General features: G+C 46.5%; 1 protein-coding gene across 5 annotated transcripts in view; it reads right to left on the reverse strand.

Annotated features, from left to right (window-relative positions):
• Window positions 1-766: 766 nt before the first annotated feature.
• fam234b (family with sequence similarity 234 member B) overlaps window positions 767-22479 on the reverse strand; it is a 58856-nt gene continuing 37143 nt past the window's right edge. For 3 of the 5 annotated variants that reach the window (XM_048521007.2, XM_048521003.2, XM_048521004.2), the window contains 4 exons: window positions 14557-14700; window positions 11327-11444; window positions 6187-6407; window positions 767-3794 (listed from right to left, as the gene is read on the reverse strand). In XM_048521007.2, coding sequence (XP_048376964.1) covers window positions 3774-3794; window positions 6187-6407; window positions 11327-11444; window positions 14557-14700 — 504 coding nt within the window. In that variant the 3' untranslated portion in view covers window positions 767-3773. Of the gene's footprint in view, window positions 3795-6186; window positions 6431-6465; window positions 6806-11326; window positions 11445-14556; window positions 14701-22479 lie in introns of those variants that run through there. The other 2 variants (XM_048521008.2, XM_048521006.2) reach the window with 2 other exon arrangements.

Genomic DNA, 22479 nt, shown 5'->3' on the forward strand with positions numbered 1-22479 from the left:
CAGTTTCTCTCTCCACAGATGCTGTCAGGCCTGCAGAGTTTCTCTAGCTATTTCTGTTTTTGATTCAGTTTTACAGGATCTGCAGTTCTTTGTCTTTTGTGAACCTGACCAACTGTATTTCTATTCAAATGTAGAAAGTAGAAGAGCGCAGCACAGGAACAAGCCCATGATGTTGTGCCAAACATGGTGCCAAATTAAACTAATCCCTTCTGCTAGCCCATTGCTTATTTATGTGCTCATCTAAAAGCCCCTTAAACGTCCTGATCATATCTGCCTCCACCACTACTCCTAGCAGTGGGTTGCAGACTCTGTGTAAAAAGAAAACTTGCCCCTAGCACGTCCCTAAACTTTTCCCCCTTTCCTTAAATGCATGCCCTCTAGTATTAGACATTTCAATTCTGGGGGAGAAGATCAGACTGTTAACCTTATCTATGCCTGTCAGTGTTATAAACTTCTATCAGGTCTCCCCACAGCCTCCATCAATCCAGAGAAACAACCTGAGTTTTTCTAACCTCTCTTATTGCTCATACCCTGTAATCCAGACAGCATCCTGGTAAATATCTTCTGCACCCTCTCCAAAGCCTCCACATTCTTCCAGTAATGTGGCAACCACAATCAAATGCCATCTTCGAAGTGCAGCCTGACCAACGTTTTATAAACACAGCATTATTGATGAGGTGCCACTAACGAAAGGAATACCACCACAATGTAAGACATAACCTGTTAACCACAGCAACATTTTTAATTATTAATAGAAAAACCAGGACACAATATAGCTGTGCAATAGCGTTTTACTTCTGTACCCGAATACCTTTATATCAAGCATAACACAGGGATATATGGAGATGACAGATGGAATTCTGAATTTACAGACCATTTTTACTGATAGATGATCAAAAGTGCAGACACTTAGAGCTCACATGCAATACGCATTTCCCCCACATACCACTGATTATCTGGACAGCACCCTCGCCATTATTCTCAGCTGCTAAAATTGAGTTCTGAAAAAAGCATATCAGACTCAAAACATCCACTCTTTTCCCCCAGTCCACAGATGCTGCCAGACCTGCTGAGCTTCTCCAGCATCCTCAGTATTTTGACTTTGTCACATTGTTGTCTCTTGCTGTGCAGACTGGAGAATTTAAGAAAACAGCAAATGTCAGATTATAGGGGGTCCCTGATTTATGACCACTTCTACCTACAAATGTGACCCCATACAGGAGTGTAATCTTACAGACCTGACATTTCCTGGACTTACAAATGGCTGCTTAATGTTCTATTCCAACTTCAACTGAATTGAATCAGCTTTATCGTCACAGGTACTCAGAAGAAAAGTGAAAAGTTCACATGTCGCCATCTTAGCTACTGAGGTACCTAGGTACAGATTCTTCAGTACATGTTCTTAAGAAAAAAATTAGAAAACTAAAGGGAAAAAAAGTCCATCATTGTAGATTGTTGTAATAAATTAGAAAATAGACAAATAAAAAGTTCAGAACAGTCTATCACACCGGTGCACACTGACACCCTGACTCCAGTCCACATTGGGCCTTGAGGCCAGGAGGCTGCTCCGGAATTACCTTGGGGCCGGGAGGCAGTGCTGAGGCCACACCAGGCCGAGAGACCGCCACACAGGGGCAAGAGGCCAGCAACCAAATCGACCTGCAAACCAACTCCAGGACAGAACCCATTTGTAACGGGGTTTGGGGGGGGGTCTGCCTGTAAAATGCTGGTGTTCAAATGGACTTGGGGGTAATTAGACAAGTAACACAAGCAGTCAGCAAGAAATTGGGGAGGTAAACGGCATCTTGGCTTTTATTCTCAGAAAATACTACTTGCAGTTTCAGTCTCCACATTTACAAAAGGATACACTGCATTGGATGTGGTATAGTGTTGGTTCACTAATTTGGTCCCTGTGATGGGAGGCTGGGTCCATGTTTTCTGGAGTTCAGGAAAATGACAGCAACTCTCATTGAGCCATAGCAGATCCTGGAAAGGATTGAGAGATGGTAGGTGCACGGACTGCTCTCCCTTGTCAGGGGATTGGGACGTGAGCAGAGCTACAACAGCAGATTATTAAGGACACAAAGGAGAAGTGATGAATGTTCAAAGACTGCAAAACTTTGCAATCTTCGACTCTAGACAATAGTTGATGCTTCATCGTTGAATACATTAAATTTGGGATCGAAGAACTTTGGACCCAATTTGGGAATTGAGGGATTAGGGGATCCGGAAGGAAAGTGACGTTGAAGCCTAAGGTCAGCCACACTGCTCAATAGGCCAAATGGTTTACTGGCAATTGTATTTCTCATGATTTGGACAGGAGTAAATGGGCATGGGAAATGTATATGAAGGAAGACAGGGGCTGACTGGTTACATACAGAACAGGGTCAGGCTGCAAACAAACACGTGTCCTTTAACGCACTGTTGTAAGAGTGTCTTAACTGCCTTTCAGTGGGATGGAGTGTCACCAGACCAGTCCCATGTTACTGCAGAGCTCAGCCTTGTTTTGTGTGAGAGCGCGAGGGAGGGTGACCGAGAGAGAGAGCTCGTTATCAAGTGAGGGAGGGCAAGGGAGAGAACGAGTGAGGAGGAGCGAGGGAGAGGGAATGAGCGCGTATGGTCGGGGGGAGAGCGAGAGAGAGAGAGAGACAGAGAGAGAGAGGACAGGCAGAGAGGGGGACAGTGGGTGCGTGGCTGAGAGAGACAGAGTGTATGCCTGAGACAGTTTGAGAGAGAGTGTGCGTGAGTGAGAGAGACAGAGAGAGAAAAAGAGGGGGGCAGGCTGACTCTACATTTTGACCTGTTTCTGCGTGTCAGATACGATGTTGACAGCGAGGGACCCCTCCTGTAACTGACCCATAGTATGAAATAACCACAAGGAAGGATTGAAGATCTGTTGATATTTGGAGATACAAAAAATGCATCATAATCTGTAGATGATGATGTCCTGGTGCCCTCAGATTTCCAGTGGACAAGTCAAAGGACACATTCTCCTTGTCTCTCAAGAAGGGCACCAAGTTGTTGTCAAATTAAACACCATGAAACTCTGATATCTTATATATTAAATTTGTTTAAATCACATAGAAACCATTTTAGGATATATCTATTTACAATCTATTGATCTAGGCCTACTCCAGCTCCTATATACATATATATCATCTACAAATCTTTTCTATATTTTCATCAGTTTAAGTTCACATTCAAGCTTTTGATTGGTTCGGCAAAGACTATAATAAACTCTAATGATAAATAATTTTAGATTGTAGCTACAATAAGACACACGATTGCTCTAATCTAAAGTGCAGTTACAATGGGCAACGCGTGTAAAAGTGTGTGCCTTAAAGAGGATCCTGTGGGAACGACTTCCCCTTTCCTGTACAAAGGAGAGCCTCATTTAAAGCTGGGTCCTGGTGGACAACAGGCAGACGTGGTTCCTCATGTGGAGATGGCTGGACCCAGGCAACTACACATTTGGGATGAACTGCCCGATGGTTGTAGCAAACAGAAGGAGCTGGATTCTTTTGAAATACTGTTCTGATTGAGCCAGTAACTAGTGGGAAAGCCCCGGCTACAAATCCATTTTCAAGTTATCACCCAGATCAATTGAGGAGCTCCTGCGAGGATAGTGAGGGGCAGGGAGGGAGATAGAGGGTAGCGGGGGAAGGAGCAGAGTTATCGGGAGGTAGCAGGGACACCACCAGAAGGGAACACAATGATTGGGATGCAAAATTCCTGCAGGAAGTGGCAAATGAGCTTCTGTTCCATGTGTTGCTTCAGGTTGGTCTCTGTAGTGACTGCATAGAGATAACAAAACAGTCCATCAGTCACTGACTGAGTCTCTTTACCACAGAGAAAATCATAAAGGTAACAAAAGGAAAGGAACAGCAGAATGGATAGTATGTTAGATAATAAAATGTGAGGCTGGATGAGCACAGCAGGCCAAGCAGCATCTCAGGAGCACAAAAGCTGACGTTTCGGGCTCTCTGATGAAGGGTCTAGGCCCGAAACGTCAGCTTTTGTGCTCCTGAGATGCTGCTGGGCCTGCTGTGTTCATCCAGCCTCACATTTTATTATCTTGGAATTCTCCAGCATCTGCAGTTCCCATTATCTTGGATAGTATGTTAAACGGTTTTAAGCACAAATTTCTCCTCACTGTCAGACGTTCTGTTATTAGGAATTCTCTACTCCAGAGAGCTCCCACATAGGGTGGTGCAGGTTGCTGGATATTTGGGCAGTCAGTGAACTCAAGAAATTGGGAATTGTGTGGGAAGATGGAGTTGAAATTGGAGTTCAGATATGACCTGAGCAGAATTGCAGACTTGATGGCCAAAAATAGCTAACTCCAGCTCCTGGTTTCTGTGTTTTCAACTGGATGGTGCTCTAGTAATACCGTGTCATTAATAAAAGACAAAGGATTAAGTTGAAACACACAGTTTGGGATTGTGCGGCCAAACATTTTGCTAATGTCAGAGGACACAGACCAGCAGAGTTCAGTCGCAGAGCTGTGCGGCAACTGGGGATAGGGGAATAACAGAACCAAATCTGAGGAAGGGTCACTAGACCTGAAACGTTAGCTGGTTTTTCCTTCACAGGTGCTGCCAGACCCGCTGAGCTTCTCCAGCAAATTTGTTTTTGTTCAAATCAACATATTCCTGTGATGATGTGTGCAAGGGCATCAGGGGCTAGAGGGGGCCTGGCTCTTGTTCTGCAGTGTCATACATTACCTCGACATTTGTCGAGGAATGGCAGTCCCTTTCAGCCATGACCACTGCACAGTTTGCTCTTGCTGTTGAGGTGCTGGGTAACAACACACCCTATAACTTTTATTTTTATTCACCAATGGAACGTAAACATTGATGGCTAGGCCAGCATTTATTGCCGGTTCCTAATTTACGAGTTTATGAGTCAACCGCATTGCTGTGGGTCTGGAGTCACATATTGGTCAGACTGGGTAAGGGTGACTGTTTCCTTTCCTAAACGACATTAGTGAGTCAGATGGGTTTTTCTAACAATGAATCATGGATTCATGGCCACCATTAGACTCTTTTTTAAAAACTGAATTCAAATTCCACTATCTGCTGTGGCCCCCAGGGTCCCCAGGGCATTAACAGTCTAGCAATAAATCTGCTAGGTGTCACCGCCCAATTTAGCATTACAGACAGAAGTGGCCAATCACGACTAGCTTTCAAACGGCCAGCATGGGCATTTAGAAGTACACAAATAAAAATGGTTCGGAGGGACATGGGCCAAGCATAGGTCGGTGGGGTTAATTTAGTTTGAGACTATGGTCAGCATGGACTGGTGGGACTAAAGGCTTTGTTTTCATGCTGTATGACTCTGTGACTCTAGGAGAGGCTGAATCACCTCTTAGTGTGCTTTAAGTTGTAAAGTATGGCTCCTTCAGGTTCAGCAGGTAGGTACTAGCTGGCTGGAGACAATCAATTCTACATTTTCCCAGGAGTGATGGATTTCAGGTTAGAAGTTCAAGGCTCCAGGTTTAGGCTGGACAAGGCTGGTATTTGTATAATGCCTTTCACAACTTGAGTTTGTGATCAAGCACTTCTCACAGGGCAGTAACTGTTTTACTGTAAGAAACTGGTGGCCCCCACAAGCAGCAATGTGTCAGTTTGTTTGAATAGTGAACAGGCACACTGGTTGCTTGTATCATCAGACCAACAGCAAGCATCTGTCAATGCAGTGCTCCACAGTTTGGTGAAGATCTGCAGCTTGGGTTGTGAGTGAGGCTGTTGACTTGCTCACTGAGCTGGCTTGTTCTCGTTCAGATGTTTCAGCATCTGATGAAGCGATGTTGTTCCACACCTCTTTGCATTTATACTGTCCAGTCAGTACTGTCATTTCTGGTCTTGGTCTGTCATAACCGAAATGTCACTTCTCACCATAACGGACCGGACAGTATAATTCCCAGGCGGAGTAGAATGACATTGCTTCATCGGAGGCTCCACTGATGATGTCACCTAGCATGGTGACGAAATGTCTGAACAAGAACAAGTCAACTCAGTTGCAGGGTCAACAACCTCAGGACTACACTACAATGTCATTCCAGAGTCTGAGCTCATTTCCAAGTGTGGGACATTGCAAACTGCTGGCTCAGGTGACTATACTCATTGCCGGCAAAAGGCCTATCCGGGGTTGGGTGACAGCTGTTCTGTTTCCTTGCTTATTTACCTGTGAGTGCTGGGCAGCAGAGAACTGGATCTTGGAGACAAACTTCTGGATGGCGCCAATGGCTCTGTCCTCCAGGGCCACCATCCTACTGTGGGAAATTGCCCAGTTCAGGCCCAGGCCAGTCACCATCAGGTGCCCGGTGCCACTTTCATGAGGCCAGTGTGTGGTGTCCATTGTCACAGTAACGTAAAAAGCGTCTTTCTGTTGCTCCAGTAATCCAGCTACACAATGGAAAAAGACAATCCTAGGAAGTTCTACATCATATAAATTGATATGATATAAAAACAGCTGGGAAATTCAAACAAATTAAAGGAATTCTGAACAGGATGTTTAAGTTAGCAGTGTTAAATCCAGCTCTGTTCAGTTTAGCCACTTCTAACTTTTGACACTCCCTAAATTTGCGTGGAACCAAATCCCACTTCTGCCAGCCCCAAACAGAGACTCCATCACCTGAGGAGCGAACCCCAGTTTCCTAGGGTGACGTCGTGATTTCGTGGACTAGATGGTGGTAGGAATGTAATAACCATGCGAAGATTTGTAGCTCTGGTTGCAGACGAGGTTGTTGGCTTGCTGGCCATTGTATAGAAGCTTTCATTGGAGGCCACTGTGATGATGTTACCTAGCATAGTGATGAAATGTCTGAATGAGAATATGCCAGCTCGGCAATCAAGCCAACAATTTCAATGTTATAACTGCCCTCAGTTACCACCCTCTGACCACAGCCCCTCTCCAAAATAAAAGGTGGTCAAGTAAGTGGGTTTTAAGCAGGTGAGGGTAAAAGGGTACTTTAAAAGAGGACAGGCAGAGAATGAGAGCGCTAGGGAAGGAATTTTTTTTTCTCTATTCATTTATTCGTGGGATATAGGCGTCTCGGGCTGGCCAGCATTTCTCGCCCATCCCTACTTGCCCTTGAGAAGATGGTGGTGAACTGCTGCATTTTTCCTGCTGTGGGTTGACCCACAATGCCATGAGGGAGGGAAATCCCTGTTTTTGACCTAGTGACAGTGAAGGAACGGCGATATACTTCCAAGTCAGGGTGATGAGTGACTTGGAGGGGAACTTGGAGGTGGTGGTGTTCCCATGTATCTGCCACCTTTGTCCTTCTAGATGGAAGTGGTCGTGGGTTTGGAAGGTGCTGTCTGAGGATCTCTGGTGAATTTCTGCAGTGCACCTTGTAGATAGTACTCACTGCTGCCACTGAGCGTCGGTGGTGGAGGGAATGAATGCTTGTGGATGTAGTGCCAATCAAGCGGCTTTGTCCTGGATGGTGTGTCAAGCTCCTTGAGTATTGTTGGGGCTGCACTCATCCAGGCAAGTGGGGAGTATTCCATCACACTCCTGACTTGGGTCTTGTAGATGGTGGACAGGCTTTGAGTCAGGATTCGAAAGCTTCAGACCTATTTAGCCAAAAGCGTGGTGGATGAGAATGAGGGATGTACAAAAGGCAAGAATGGTAGAAGCCCAGAGACCTCAGTTGTGTGACTGAGAAGGTTACAGAGATAGGAAGGGGAGACGCCTGGAGTGATTTGAAAACAAGGGTGAAGATTTCTGTCTGAGACACTGAAGTACACTGACTCCCGGGGTGGAAGTGTGTGCTCAGTACAAAGGAGGGAGGCAGATCGCTACAGTTGGCAGGCCTATGTCAGGGACTTGCCGGGGGAATACTGGGATAGGTTGGCTGGCATTTGTTGTGCATTAATGACCTTGAAAGTATGGACACCAACCGCAAACGTCACTGAGGTGTGAGACCCCTCATAAGGTCCATTACTATTAAGCTAGCTTGCAGTCAACATTTGTACTGAACTGGCCATCAGGATCTAATGCAAAGGGTTCGGCTGTCCCTAGACAGAGCCAGGAGTCTACATGGGATTAGTCACTCTGTGTCACATTGCACAGACTTGGCCACAACACACAGCTCGTCAAATAAAAGAGCTTCTTTCAATAATTAACCTCTTTAAAATCATTGTTCTGAGGACTTGAGGACACAAGTATAAGTTTCCACTGTAATGAGGTCACAGAAGTTCCCTCTTTCCCACAGAAAGGCTGAGTCAATGAACTCTTTTTAAAAGGAGTTGGCTGAATAGTTACCTGTTGTATAAACAGCTGTAGGGATAAGAGGAGAGCGAAATGCTCACATTCTGTGTGGGGCACAATGTCTGCTGTGTTAAGGGTCCCCCTGGGAGTGTCAGGAAGAATATGCTTGGCTCAGCGGAGTGCGGCAGACTGTGATAACTGATATCTGGGCGCTACTGGTTTTCCTTCAACACCTTTTCCCCAGAGTAGGGGAGTCCAAAACTGGAGGGCATAGGTTTAAGGTGAGAGGGTAAGATTTAAAAGAGACATAATGGGCAAGTTTTTCACACGGGGATGATGGAGGCTGGGACAATTACAACATTTAAAAGGCATCTGGATGGGTACATGAATGGGGTTTAGAGGGATAAAGGGCCAAATGCTGGCAAACGTGACTAGATTAATTTAGAGTGAGGTTGTTGACTTGCTTTATGAGCTGGCTTGTTCTCGTTCAGACATTTTGTCACCATGCAAGGTGACATTATCAGTGGAGCCTCCAATGAAGCGATGTTATTCTACTCCACTTGGAAATTATACTGTCCAGTCCGTTATGGTGAGTAGTGACATTTTCGATTTTGATCTGCATGTGTTTGTATATGGGGTCCAATTCTATATGTTTGTTGATTGCATTACGGGTGGAGAACCATGCCTCTAGGAATTCCTGTGTGTGTCTATGTTTGGCTTGGGCTACCATGGTTGCTATGTCACAGTTAAATGGCACAACGAACTCTCCTTAATATCGGTTCACTCAGACAACGTAGGTCATCAGTTTAACTGGGACAAGGTAACCATAGTAGCCCAAGTCAAGCGTAGACACACACAGGAATTCCTAGAGGCATGGTTCTCCACCCGTAATGCAATCAGCAAACATATAGAATTGGACCCCATATACAAACACGTGCAGATCAAAATCGAAAATGTCACTACTCACCATAACGGACTGGACAGTATAATTTCCAAGTGGTGTACAAACCCATACAGATCAAAACCGGAAGTGACACTACTCTTTACACAGAGAGTTGTGAGAGCATGGAATGTGTTGCCAGCAGCAGTCGTGGAAGCAAGGTCATTGGGGTCATTTAAGAGACTGCTGGACATGCATATGGTCACAGAAATTTGAGGGTGCATACATGAGGATCAATGGTCAGCACAACATCGTGGGCTGAAGGGCCTGTTCTGTGCTGTACTGTTCTATGTTCTATGTTCTACTCACCATAACAGATCGGGCAGTATAATTTCCAAGTGGAGTAGAATAACATTGCTTTATCGGAGGCTCCATTGATAATGTCACCTAGCATGGTGATGCAATATCTGAATGAGAACAAGCCAGCTTGGTGAGCAAATCAACAACCTCACCCACAACCTGAGCTGCAGATCTTTGCCAAAATACTAATTTAGGGTACCTGGTCAATGTGGATGAGTTGGACCAAAGGGTCTGTTCCCATGCGGTACAACTCTGTATATAGTACAATGCATATCTGAACCTGCATCAAACACTGTTTACCCAATGATCATTGATCTACGCCACGCAGTCAACAGTGGTCCTACATTCAGTGAAGGTCATGACCCTACATGATCATAAACTTCTCTGCGTTTCTCTCTAATTTGCTGTTTAAAACATCCCTCTGAGCTCTTTACTCACCCATGCTAATACTTCTTCACATAGTGGTGGTGGTGGTCCCTGTGAAAGACGATGACACTGGCTCACTGTGACAACAGAGTCTCCGAATAAGGGGAAGCTGTTGGGCTGCAACTACTGTAGGCATCTAGCTCCTCAGGTAACACACCCACGCTTCCTGTTCTCTTTTAAAGCTTGTTTGACTGTGTTACACCACCTTCTGTGGCAGGAGGTGAAGATGGGGTTGATGGGCCAGTTGTAGGGACATCGCCCACTCTACCACAAGACCCCCTTGTGTGGTCTAGACTCTGTGAAATGAAACTCTTTTCAACACAATTATGAATATGTGGTTGTTTTATCTGCAGTACTCTTCTCCCCAGATCTAATTTAAACCAGGGCATTGAGCAGACTGCACTGGGATGTCCTGGAACAGCAAGGCTAGAGGTCTTGATCTGCGTTTTGGAATCTTCAGGAATTATTTTTGTTTAATTATAATTGCCTTGATTATTCATAATCCTCGTGTTTTTATTTTGTCATTCGCTCTAGGCATGTGAGTAGTGCTGGCTAGGCCAGCATTTATTGCTCATCCCAGGAGACAGTGGCTCCTTAAACCACTGCATTCCAAGTGGGGGCTGCTTTGTCCAGGATGGTGTCAAGTTTCTCAAATGTATTTGGAGTTGTACCTGTCCAGGCAAGTGAGGAGTATTCCATTACACTCCTGACTTGAACCTTGCAGGTAGTGGACAGGCTTTTGGGAGTCAGGAGGCAAGTTATTCATTTTCCCTAAGATGATAGTTCACACTGGGATATTTCTTGATTAATCCTCCACTATCCCTAACCACTGCTCGAGTGGGCAGATTGGAACTGTGGACCGTCAGCTATTGAGAACATGGCACTGAGCCCAAAGTTTACCTCAGTCGCTGGCTAGAGAGATGAAAGGTAGACTCCGGATTGGGACCAGCTGCGGGAATCCTGGCTGACAGACAACTTGATCAAGCTTGCTGAGCTACCTTGACTTGGACTAGCACTGGCTAACCCAATGCAAACAGGAGCTCAGTATGGTGTGCTGCCACACTGATCATTTGTCTATCCACTCTAAAGTAGGAAGGGTAAGAAATTCAGGGTGATTTAAACAATATGAATTAAAGATGGTAAAAGTCATTAGTTGTTTTCTTTAAAAATACAAGATTGTGTTGGCATTCTGAAGCTAGGAGGATGGACATCAGGTAAACTGGCAGTGCCAAGTTACAATGGTCTTTGACACAGTAGATGCTGAGATTGGGACTGGAGACTAACGGGGTGTATCTGAGATGGAATGATGGGGTACACTGGCAGAAGTAACAAAGCTGAGCCCCAATCCAAACTGCTTGCCCCACCTGCCCAGTTGTCCCCAGCCTGGCTGCCCCTTCTCTCTGTTGCTCTTTGAAGCCTTGGTGTTGTGACTGTACTCACTTGCTGATGCAGTCACAACTGCTGTGCTGTTGGCCAGTTCCAGCAGGACACTAGGATACAACGGGTGCAGGAGGTACAGGTGATACTGGCTCAGAGTGTCAGGGTCTGTTGTTGGAGCCTGTGATGACACAGAACAGAGAGGATTCATCAACATAATCCTTGAAGTCACAGTCACACTGAATTGTTCTGCAAAAGGCTTTTACACAACACACGCATTCAGAAGAAATGAAGGGAAGCAATGGCTTCCACAACAGGAACACATCTCTCACCACAAGCTATTAATCACTGGTTTCTTGTCAATCTACATGAGTAGTTTTGCACTGGGAGAAACAGTCCAGCCAGAGACAACAAAGACTGGGCCCCAGCCTGATGGACAGCTGGACTCCTGACTTACCTGAAACCTACATCAGGGAATATGAAGATCAATTGTATTTTGAATGAGGTGAGTTCAAATCATGGAGATGAGATGCTGTATTCACACTAACAATACCCTTTCTGGCTTCATTATCCTGTAGATCAGAAAGGATCCAGAACAAATCCAGCAGCTGAAAACTGGGCAGCCATGTGGGACACCAGCAACAGAACTGTACTGATCCACAATCTGTCACCTCATGGCTCTGCATTTCTCTCATTCTATTACCATCAAGCTAGGGAACAAACTGGTTCAATGAGTGTAAGGCAGTCGAATGTCACAGTCATGCAGCATGGAAACAGACCCTTCAGTCCAACCAGTCCACGCTGACTATAAACTAGTCCCATTTGCTGTGCTTGGCCCACGTCCCTCCAAACATTTCTACTTTATGTATTTATCTAAATTCCTTTTAAACGTTGTAACTGTATCCACAACCATTACTTTCTCTGGAAGTTCATTCCACCTACAAACCACCCTGTGTAAAAAAAAATTGTCCCTCATAACTTTTTAAAATCTTTCTTCTCTCACTTTAAAAAACATGCACTCTAGTCTTGCAACTCCCCATCCCTAGGGAAAAGGCAACTGCCATTTACCTTATCTATACCCCTAATAATTTTATGAACCTCTATAAGGTCACTCCTCAACTTCTCTGAAATAAGTCCCAGCTTATCCTTAGAACACAAACCCTCCAATCCTGGCAACATCTTGGTAAAAGAGATACAGGTGCAGAGCTGGATGAACACAGCAGGCCAAGCAGCATCAGAGGAGCAGGAAAGCTGATGTTTTGGGTCTGGACTCTTCTTCAGAAAAAAAAATGGGAAGAAAGATCCAGACCCGAAACGTCAGCTTTCCTGCTCCTCTGATGCTGCTGGTCCTGCTGTGTTCATCCAGCTCTACACCTTGTTATCTCAGATTCTCCAGTATCAGCAGTCCCTACTATCTCAACATCCTAGTAAATCTGTTTTGAACCCTGCCCAGCTTAATAATATCCTTCCTATAACAGGGTGACTAGAACTGGACACAGCACTCCAGAAAAAGGCCTCACTAAGATCCTGTACAACCTCAAGATAACTTCCCTATTCCTATACTCAAAGCATGTTAGGAGTAACACCAAGCATAGTTGAAAAGGGGATGCCAACCCACTGAGGTTACAAAAACTGGAATAAGGACATGTTGAATAGCAGAGGCAGCAAGTTATTAGACAAAGCACTCCCACAACTAACAATCAGACCAGAGACCAGCTGTTCCGCCTCAGCCAGTTATGAATGGTGGCTGACAATTAAACAGAGGAGGGCGGTTCCACAAATAATCCCAGCCCCAACGACTGGGGAGCCCAGTGTCTGAGTGCTGACGTGTTGGATGTGCTGACTGGATGGCCAATAGAAGAGAAAGTGGAGTTAGCAGCTTCTGGAACAACGTGAGAGCGAGTAAACAGCTTCAGAAAGAGAAGAGCTGACCCATTGAGGAGGGCAGTGAGAGCAGGAGACAAGGCCAGAGGCAGGGAGCCCCTTCAACACGTTGCTGCCAGTCAGAGCTGAAGTGTATCAGCACATGAAAACAAGAGCTGGAATGGATAGTTAAGGTATTCACTGTTACAAATTTAACATCTAAATTAAATAACTGAACAGATCAGAGATGGCTGGCAGACAACGTGTTGCAGTTGCAGTAATTGGGAATTGATGGACGTCAGTGTAACCCACGTTGATCAAATCAATACCTGGAGCTGTGGACACTGTGACACATTAGGGAAGGGAGAAGCAGGAGCAATAGAAGAGTTAAATTATTTAAATGGAGAAAGACTGCAGAAAGCTACTGAAAAGATGGATTAAAATCACAAAAAGCTGGCATACAAGTTCAGCAAGTAACAGGGAAAGCAAACAGAAAGTTTATTTCAATGGGGATTGAATTTAAAAAGAGGGAAGTCTTGCTAAATCTATACGAGGCACTGGTCAGATCACAGCTGAAATACGGAACAGTTTTGGGAGCCTTATCTAAGAAAGGATATACTTCCATTGGAGGCAGAACAGAGAAGGTTCACTCGGGATGAGGAGAGGTAAACTAGATTGGGCCCATACTCATCGGAGTTTAGAAGAATAAGAAGTGGCATATTGAAACATAGGATATTCTTTGGGGACTTGTAAGGTAGATGCAGAGGGCCTGCTTCTCCTTGTGGGAGAGTCCAAGGCCAGATAGCATAATCTCAGAATAAGGAGTTGCCCATTTAAGTAAGAGATAAGGATCAGTTTCTTCTCTCAGTTGGTAGTGACTCTGTGGAATTCTTTACCGTACAGGACAGTCAAGGTAGGCACAAGCCAGGAGTGTGATGGAATACTCTCCACAAAGCCTGACTGAGTGCTATACCAACAGCACTCAAGATGTTCATACCCACAACCAGAGCCAAAGCCTTTCATTTGACGGACATTCCACTGACTGCCTCCATGACTGGTACACTGTACTTTCAGTATGCACCATAGACAAGATGCATTTACGTCATGGCTCCTTAGATAGGTCCTCCCAGGACAAGAACAGTAGGCACATGAGAACCACTTATAAAGTGCCCTCAGAATTATATAACTTGTAAGTATAATGCTCCTCATTCGCTTTCACTGGGCCAAAATGCGACAACTCCCTTCCCAGCAGCACTGTTGGATGCACCTACATGACATGGGCTGCAGCAATTCGAAAAGGCAGCTTATTGCCTTCTCAAGATGAGCCAGAAACTGGCAATAAATGTCAGCAATACCCGTACCTTGTGAATGAATACAATTACAAAGCTCCAAGAGGTGCATCTTACAACCCAGGGGCTGACTGAACTCACCAAGTGGGCCACTCCACATTCCTCGGCCCAGAATAGAAATGCAGATCTCCCATTGGACATCGGTATAGAGGCTGCTTCCTGAATGCGACAGTCCATGTTTGCTTTCCAAAGCTCCTCACCCGAACTCCCATCGATAATTAAACTCTGTGGTCAGAATAAGGTAGTTATGAAGAATATCAGATTTCTGCAGCCAACAAGCAACACACGGCTCAAATTTTAGCATCACTTCAGAAATACTGGCCAAATGAAAACACAATAAACCCAGCTGCATAACAATTTTACTTCTGGAAGCAGTGTCTCACTTATTTGGATCTCTCACTATTCCTGTCACATTTACACATTGCTGTATATATCAATTAGAGGGACAATTTTAGGAAAAGGAAATCTAAATAAGCACAAGGGAAAGAGGAATAGGATATAGCGAAGGGGTTTCATTGGTCGTTCTCAAATATTTTTGTTGAAGAATACCCTTAAAATGGATTAGTAACCACAGGCAATATCTAGGTTTTGATGACATTAGTCCTTAGAGATGATGATGATGATGGTTACGACCATTTCCATTTTGTGGGGTATTTGATGGGACACTGGTGGATACATGGGTGACTGAGGTCACTGACTGGAGGGTATGGCTATGAACAGGAGACCTGTCCCCTCCCACCTATACCCTCCTCCCACATCAAGACCCACCCACGTCTCCAACCTACTAACCCCATTTCACCCCCTTGACCTGTCCGTCCTCCCCGGACTGACCTATTGCCTCCCTACCTCCCCACCTACACTCACCTTTACTGGCTCCATTCCCGCCTCTTTGACCAGTCTGTCTCCTCTCCACTTATCTTCTCCTCTATCCATCCTCAATCCACCTCCCCCTCTTTCCCCTATTTATTTCAGATCCCTCTTCCCCACCCCCATTTCTGAAGAAGGGGTCTAGGCCCAAATTGTCAGCCTTCCTGCTGCTCTGATGCTGCTTGGCCTGCTGTGTTCATCCAGCTCTATACTTTGTTATCTTGGATTCTCCAGCATCTGCAGTTCCTACTATCTCTGAAACAATTTTAACCTCTCTGTGATGCCTTTTCTAAGGATGCCTACCCTGAAGAAGTTACCCTCTTCCCTCTGGAAAAACCTCAGTGGATCTCTCTCCAACTGCAACTCTCTCATAATCTCTTCAGCCTTGAAATTGCTCAACCATGTCCTGAAGCAAACCAGGTTTCTTAGTACCTGCCTATGGAACCAGATCATCCCCAATGGACTACAGTCCACATTCAAGCCTTCCCAATTTGGTCCCAACCGTGACAATGTCTACATTCAGAACATAGAGACCCTTCAGAAGTGTTTCTCTCTGCGACTCCTGAAACACACACTCGCAGCAACGCACCGGCATCTCCAGGCACTACAGTCAAGCCTACCCCAGCTCACAGCCTCCCTCTCCCAGATGTGCAAAGGACCTCTCCTGTTTTTTATTCTTCGTAGGATTCACAACTTGAACTCACAATTCTACTCAGCTTTAATGGACACAAAAAACTGTAAGTACAGTAAACTTACTGGCGCCCACCACCCAAAATGGGCTTCCCCCACCTCCCAAAACCCCAAATCTACTCAGGACTTTCCCCACAATGTGCCCGCCGCCATTGGCTATGTGGCCACTTTTGGGGCAACCATGGATGACATCACATCCTCCGCTGCCGGGTACACCACTTCTGGGACAGCGAATGCCACCGCCTCCATTTCCAAGTCCAACACCGTAGACACTGAGGACACACCTACTGTCACCGCTGCTGCCACTTCCTACCCCCCTCCACCTATCACCGACGCTGATGCAACTCTGTCCACAGCCGACACTGACATCGCTCTATCCACCGCCTTCGCAGCCAGCAGCTCCAGAGGAGACAGCAGCACCCAGCCCTGCCAGGTCTTCACCACCTCCCCAGACCTCCCCCTGACTGAGGACGAACAGTCAGTCCTCAGTAAGGGGCTTACCTTTGTCCCCCTCCACCCACACTTCAAAGAACACCAGTCACGTTTGGACATCAAGCAGTTTTTCCACCAACTCCGCCTCTGCACTTACTTCTTTAACCGTGAGCCTAATCCTCCCTCTACTGACCCCTTCTCCCACCTCCAACACACCCCCTCACCCTGGACACCACCCCAAGGCCTCCTACCATCCCTCAACCTCTTCATCTCCAACTGTCGTCGAGACATCAATCACCTCAACCTCTCCATCCCTCTCACCCACTCCAACCTCTCCCCCACAGAACATGCAGCCCTCCGCTCCCATCCCAACCTCATCATAAAACTCTAAGACAAGAGAGGCGCAGTAGTAGTATGGCACACTGACCTCTATATCGCCAAGGCCAGACGCCAACTCTGCGACACCATTTCCTTCCGCCCCCTTGATCATGACCCCACCCCCGAGCACCAAACCATCACCTCCCAAACCATCCACAAGATCATTATTTCAGGTGACCTCTCACCCACAGCCTCCAACCTCATCGTTCCCCAACCCCGCACGGCCTGATTCTATCTCCTTCCCAAAATCCACAAACCTGGCTGGCCTGGTTGACCCATTATCTCTGCCTGTTCCTGCCCCACCGAACTTATCTCCACTTATCTCGACTCCATTTTCTTCCCCTTGATTCACGAACTCCCTACCTACATCCATGACACCACCCACGCCCTCCAGAACTTACAATTCCCCGGCCCCCAACACTTCATTTACCATGGACGTCCAGTCACTATACGCCTGCATTCCCCATACAGATGGCCTAAAGATCCTCCACCTCTTCCTGTCCCGCAGGCCCGATCAATCCCCCTCATCCGCTTAACCGAACTTGTCCTTACCCTCAACAACTTCTCTTTCAATTCCTGCCACTTTCTACAGAGGAAGGGGGTGGCCATGGGTACCCGCATGGGCCCAGGCTATGCCTGCCTCTTTGTAAGTTATGTGGAACAATCCCTCTTCTGTACCTACACTGGCCCTAAACTCCACCTCCTCCTCTGTGACATTGATGACTGTATTGGCGCCACCTCATGCACCCATGAGGAGCTCGAACAGTTCATCCACTTCACCATCACCTTCCACCCCAAACTTAAGTTCACCTGGACCATCTCTAATACCTCTCTCCCCCCTTCCTGGACCTCTCTGTCTCCATCTCTGGCAACGACCGAGAAACTGATATCCATTTCAAGCCCACCGACTCCCACAGCTACCTAGAATACACCTCCTCCCACCCACCTTCCTGCAAAAATGCCAATCCCTATTCCCAATTCCTTTGCCTCTGCTGCATCTGCTCCCAGGATGAGGCATTCTACTCCGGTACATCTCAGATGTCCTCGTTTTTTAAGGACCGCAACATTCTGCGCACCCCCCCCCCCCCGCCCCGCTCAGTGGTCGAGAGCGCCCTTGACCGTGTCTCCCGCATTTCTCACAACTCATCCCTCACAGCCCCTCCCCGCAATAATAACCAAAACAGAATCCCCCTTATCCTCACGTACCACCCCACCAACCTCCGGATCCAATGCATCATCCTCTGACACTTCCGCCATCTGCAATCCGATCCCACCACCAAAGACATTTCTCCCTCCCTACCCTTATCTGCTTTCCGGAGGGACCACTGTCTCCGTGACTCCCTTGTCTGCTCCACACTCCCATCCAGCCCCACCGCACCTGGGACTTCTCCCTGCAAAGGCAGGAAGTACTACACCTGCCCCACACCTCCTCCCTCACCCCCATCCCAGGCCCTAAGAAGACTTTGCACATCAAGCAGATGTTCACCTGCACATCTGCTAATGTGATATACTGCATCCGCTGTTCCCGTTGTGGCTTCCTCGACATCAGGGAAACCAAGCGGAGGCTTGGGACCGCTTTGCAGAACATCTACGCTCAGTTTGCACTAAACAACTGCACCTCCCAGTCGCAAACCATTTCAACTCTCCCTCCCATTCCTTAGATGACATGTCCATCCTGGGCCTCCTGCAGTGCCACAATGATGTTACCTGAAGGCTGCAGGAACAACAACTCATATTCCGCTTGGGAACCCTCCAGCCCAATGGAATCAACGTGGACTTCACCAGCTTCAAAATCTCCCCTTCCCCCACTGCATCCCAAAAACTAGCCCAGCTCGTCCCCACCTCCCTAACCTGTCCTTCCTCCCAACTATCCCCTCCTCCCGCTTCAAGCCCCACCCCCACCTCCTACCTACTAACCTTATCCCGCCACCTTGACTTGTCTGTCCTCCCTGGACTGACCTATCTCCTCCCTACCTCCCCACCTACACTCACCTTTACTGACTCCATCCCCGCCTCTTTGGCTGGTCTGTCTCCTCTCCACCTATCTTCTCCCCTACCCATCCTCTTTCCGCCTCCCCCTCTTTCCCTATTTATTTCAGATCCCCACTGCCCTCCCCCCCCATTCCTCCCACCTTTCCTGCTCCTCTGATACTGCTTGGCCTGCAGTGTTCATCCAGCTCTACACCTTGTTATCCCTGGGGACTGGCGACTAAAGAGGTTACGAGCAAGTTCCTGGTTCAGGATTTCCTCTCGGCCTCTGACGTGCACTTGCTTTGGAAGGAGGCCTCAAGAATGCTCTCTGCAGTGATCCTGGGTGGGTTTTTCCCTGCATTCGGTATCAATTTCAAATCTCTTCAGGGAAGCATTCAGAATGTCCTCGCATTTCCTGTGACCACCATGGCAGTACACCCCAGGCACATGCTGTCAGTCTCAGAACCAGGGGCAATCATTCACAACTGAGATGAGAAGAAACTTTTTTCCAACAAAGGGTTCTAAAATCTTTGGAATTCTCTACGACAGGAGGTGATGGATTTTCTATGATTGAAAATACTTAAGTCTGTAACAGACAATTTCCAGGGAATGGAGGGATTTGGGAGCAGGTGGAAAAGCCAAGTTGAAGGTAGATGGTAGAGCAGGCTTGGCAGGTTTTATTGTCTTCTTGTCTCATCTTGCAAAGATTCACTTTGGTAATCGAGAGTCGGCACTCGAGCTACATGGCCAGCTCAACTCAGCTGCGAATGAAAGCAAAGGTGGGCTGTCGCGTCCAGGGATTGGTGGTGTGGGTGCTTGGCATGTCAGCTCGGGTCAGCACCTCAGTGCCTGGTACTTTGTCTTGCCATCTGCTGTTCAGAAACTTCCACAGCCAGATCAGGTAAAAGGGGTTGAGCTTGTAGGAATGACACAGGGACACTGCCCAAATGCCGCATGTGTAGGGCAGGAGTATTCTCTTATAGATGTGGGTTTTGGTAAACAGACATACTCCATTTCATCCCCACATTGCTGAAGACTACAATTGCTGTACCAATGTTTGCATGTGTGCATTCTTCAACACTGACAGGAAAGGTTGTGTGTTGTGGAAGGGAGTGAATTTCCTGCTGCTGACAGGTTCTAGTCATAGACCAAAACCTTGGGTTCAAGATGGGCCTTCCTGGAGTAGGTTGGTCCAATACTTCAGCTTTTCTAAGGCTTATGTTATTACTTGCAATGGAGAACATATTAATGCCTCATTTCCTGCCCAGTTCTGAATGTCATCTCATGCACAGTTATTAGCAAACAAGAAATCATGTCTTTGGAGACTGTGGTCTTCATCCAGAGTCTTCTCAGATTGAGCAGCTACAGGCCATGTCATAGTTAACATCAGTGTTGTCATTGTCGAAGCCATCCAAGGGGGGGATAACACACTGAAGACAGCTGGCACTAGCACACGGAGTTGGGTCATGCTCAAGTATGACAGCGTGGAACTCTTGAGCCATTGTGAAGAATCTTTCAGGGCAGTCAAATTTCTCCATTATCTTCCAAAGATCCTCATGGCTTCGAACTTCTCAAAGGTTTTGCTCATAGATGTTGTGTAGAGTGTCTACCCTCTGATTCGATGCTTTTCCTGGAGCTGTCTAACTGTAAACTCCACATCAGTGGCTTCTCAAACTTCTCCAAAACCACAACATCATTCTGGCAGCAAATCCTGTGTGAGAAGTTGAATTAATCAACTCAGGAAGATTCTAGTGAAGATTCTGGGATGGAGAGAAGTAGGATGACTATAATTGTTACAAGATTAGCAAGTTCCTTCCCACTTATACAGTTAGACAATGGAGGCATCTTAGTATTCTTCCAGGATGACTCCTTGCTTACACATTGAATCAAAGAGTTCAATGAACTTCTTGACAAAGCTTTGACCTCCAGCTTTGTATACTCAGCTGGGATAAACAACCCCTGAAGCAGTGTCTCTGGACAAGGGTTTGGTAGCATTTATTGTTCTGAACAGATGCTGGCAGTTCATAATTGTTTAACTGTAGTGAGAGTCTATTTGCTTGTCTGTACTTTCTGTCAGCCTGGATCTAGAAGCCAGGTAAGCTGGGGACCAGTGTACTTTTACAATCATCTTTAATCTGAACACAGTAAGGTCTTCATGGAAGTAGTTAACGGCAATCTTTGGTAGTTTGTTGATTGCTTCGTCACTGATGGATGAAAGCATTTGAGAATTAGTTAAAAGCAATTTAGCTATCTCTCTAGAATTTGGGTTTTTTTCTGGGAGCAGTGTTGACCTGTCAGCACGGATGATTGGTGATGAACTAGTACATGAGGCCTGCAGACAAATGTCAGATCTAAATTCTCACACTATAATAATATCCATAGTAGGAAAGTGTTCTGCGTAAACAGTGCCTTAATAATGTTTCCAGGAAAGACAGAAATCCCCACAGAACAGGAGCAGGGGGTTAGGGGTGGTAAGCAGCATCTCCTGTAGCTGTCACTGCACAGTGACCAACTTGACTTCAGCACCCTTGGTAGTGGCAATCTCACAACCGCCATACCAATGCTAGAGCCTGCTGTCAGCAGACCACAATATCAGAAACACCGGGTTAGCTGAAGAGGGCTGGGAGGAAGTATTAATACTGGCATGGTCCTGTTCAAGGTCACCCTTTTGCATCTTACTCTCTGACTCTCTTGTAACTTAGGGAGCTGTTTGTTCTACATTTCTCCCTTGTGGAAAAATACCTTCACCACACCAAACAATCTTCCAACAGGCAGCTTCATTGTCTTTGTTCTGATGAACAGTTATCAACCAGAAAGTTATATGCTTCTCTCAGTAGATACTGCCTGGCCTGTTCATTATTTGAAGCACTGCCTGCTTTCTATTTCAGATATCCAGCAGTATTTTGCTTGGTTTCCTTGTTGTGCTACACTGTTCCCTGTCTAACTTTCCTGGGTCAGATCTGGCCTTACCATTTTGGGGAAAGGCCAGATTCAATTAATTGCATTCTCACTGGATTGGTCTTTACCCCCCCAAAAGCTAGTCTAAACCTTGTGGTACAATGATTACTGTCCACTAAATGTTACCCTCCCCTACCTTTCGCCCATAATCCCGATCCACATCATGATTAAACATCAATCTATCTCAGTCTTGAATATACTCAACAACCAGCCGTGGCTAGTTTTTGAGGTAAAGAATTCACTATCGTCCGAGACAAGGTATTCCTCCGAGTCTTTGCTCTACCTGTGCCATCCCTTCTTCTGCGATTATCAGAGATTCGGGGCGGCATAGTGGCTCAGTGGTTCGCACTGCTGTCTCACAGCACCAGGGATCCACCCTCAGGCAACTGTCTTTGTGGAGTCTGCATGTTCTCCCCGTGTCTGCATGAGTTTCCTCTCGGTGCTCTGGTTTGCTCCCACAGTCCAAAGATGTGCAGGCTAGGTGCATTGGCCATGGGCAATTGCTTGTAGTGTTCAGGGATGAGTAGATTAGGTGGGTTGTAGGAGGATGGGTCTGTGTGAGATGCTCTCAGAGTCGGTGTGGACTTGTTGGGCTGAACAGCCTGTTTCCATAGTTCCCTAGCTCCTCAGTACACAACCAGTCAAGTCCTCCAAGAATCTTGTACATTTCAATAAGGTCTGCTTTCATTCTTCTAAGCTCCAGTGAGC

The sequence above is a fragment of the Stegostoma tigrinum genome, chromosome 38 (genome assembly GCF_030684315.1).
Source record: "Stegostoma tigrinum isolate sSteTig4 chromosome 38, sSteTig4.hap1, whole genome shotgun sequence".
NCBI lineage: Eukaryota > Metazoa > Chordata > Chondrichthyes > Orectolobiformes > Stegostomatidae > Stegostoma > Stegostoma tigrinum.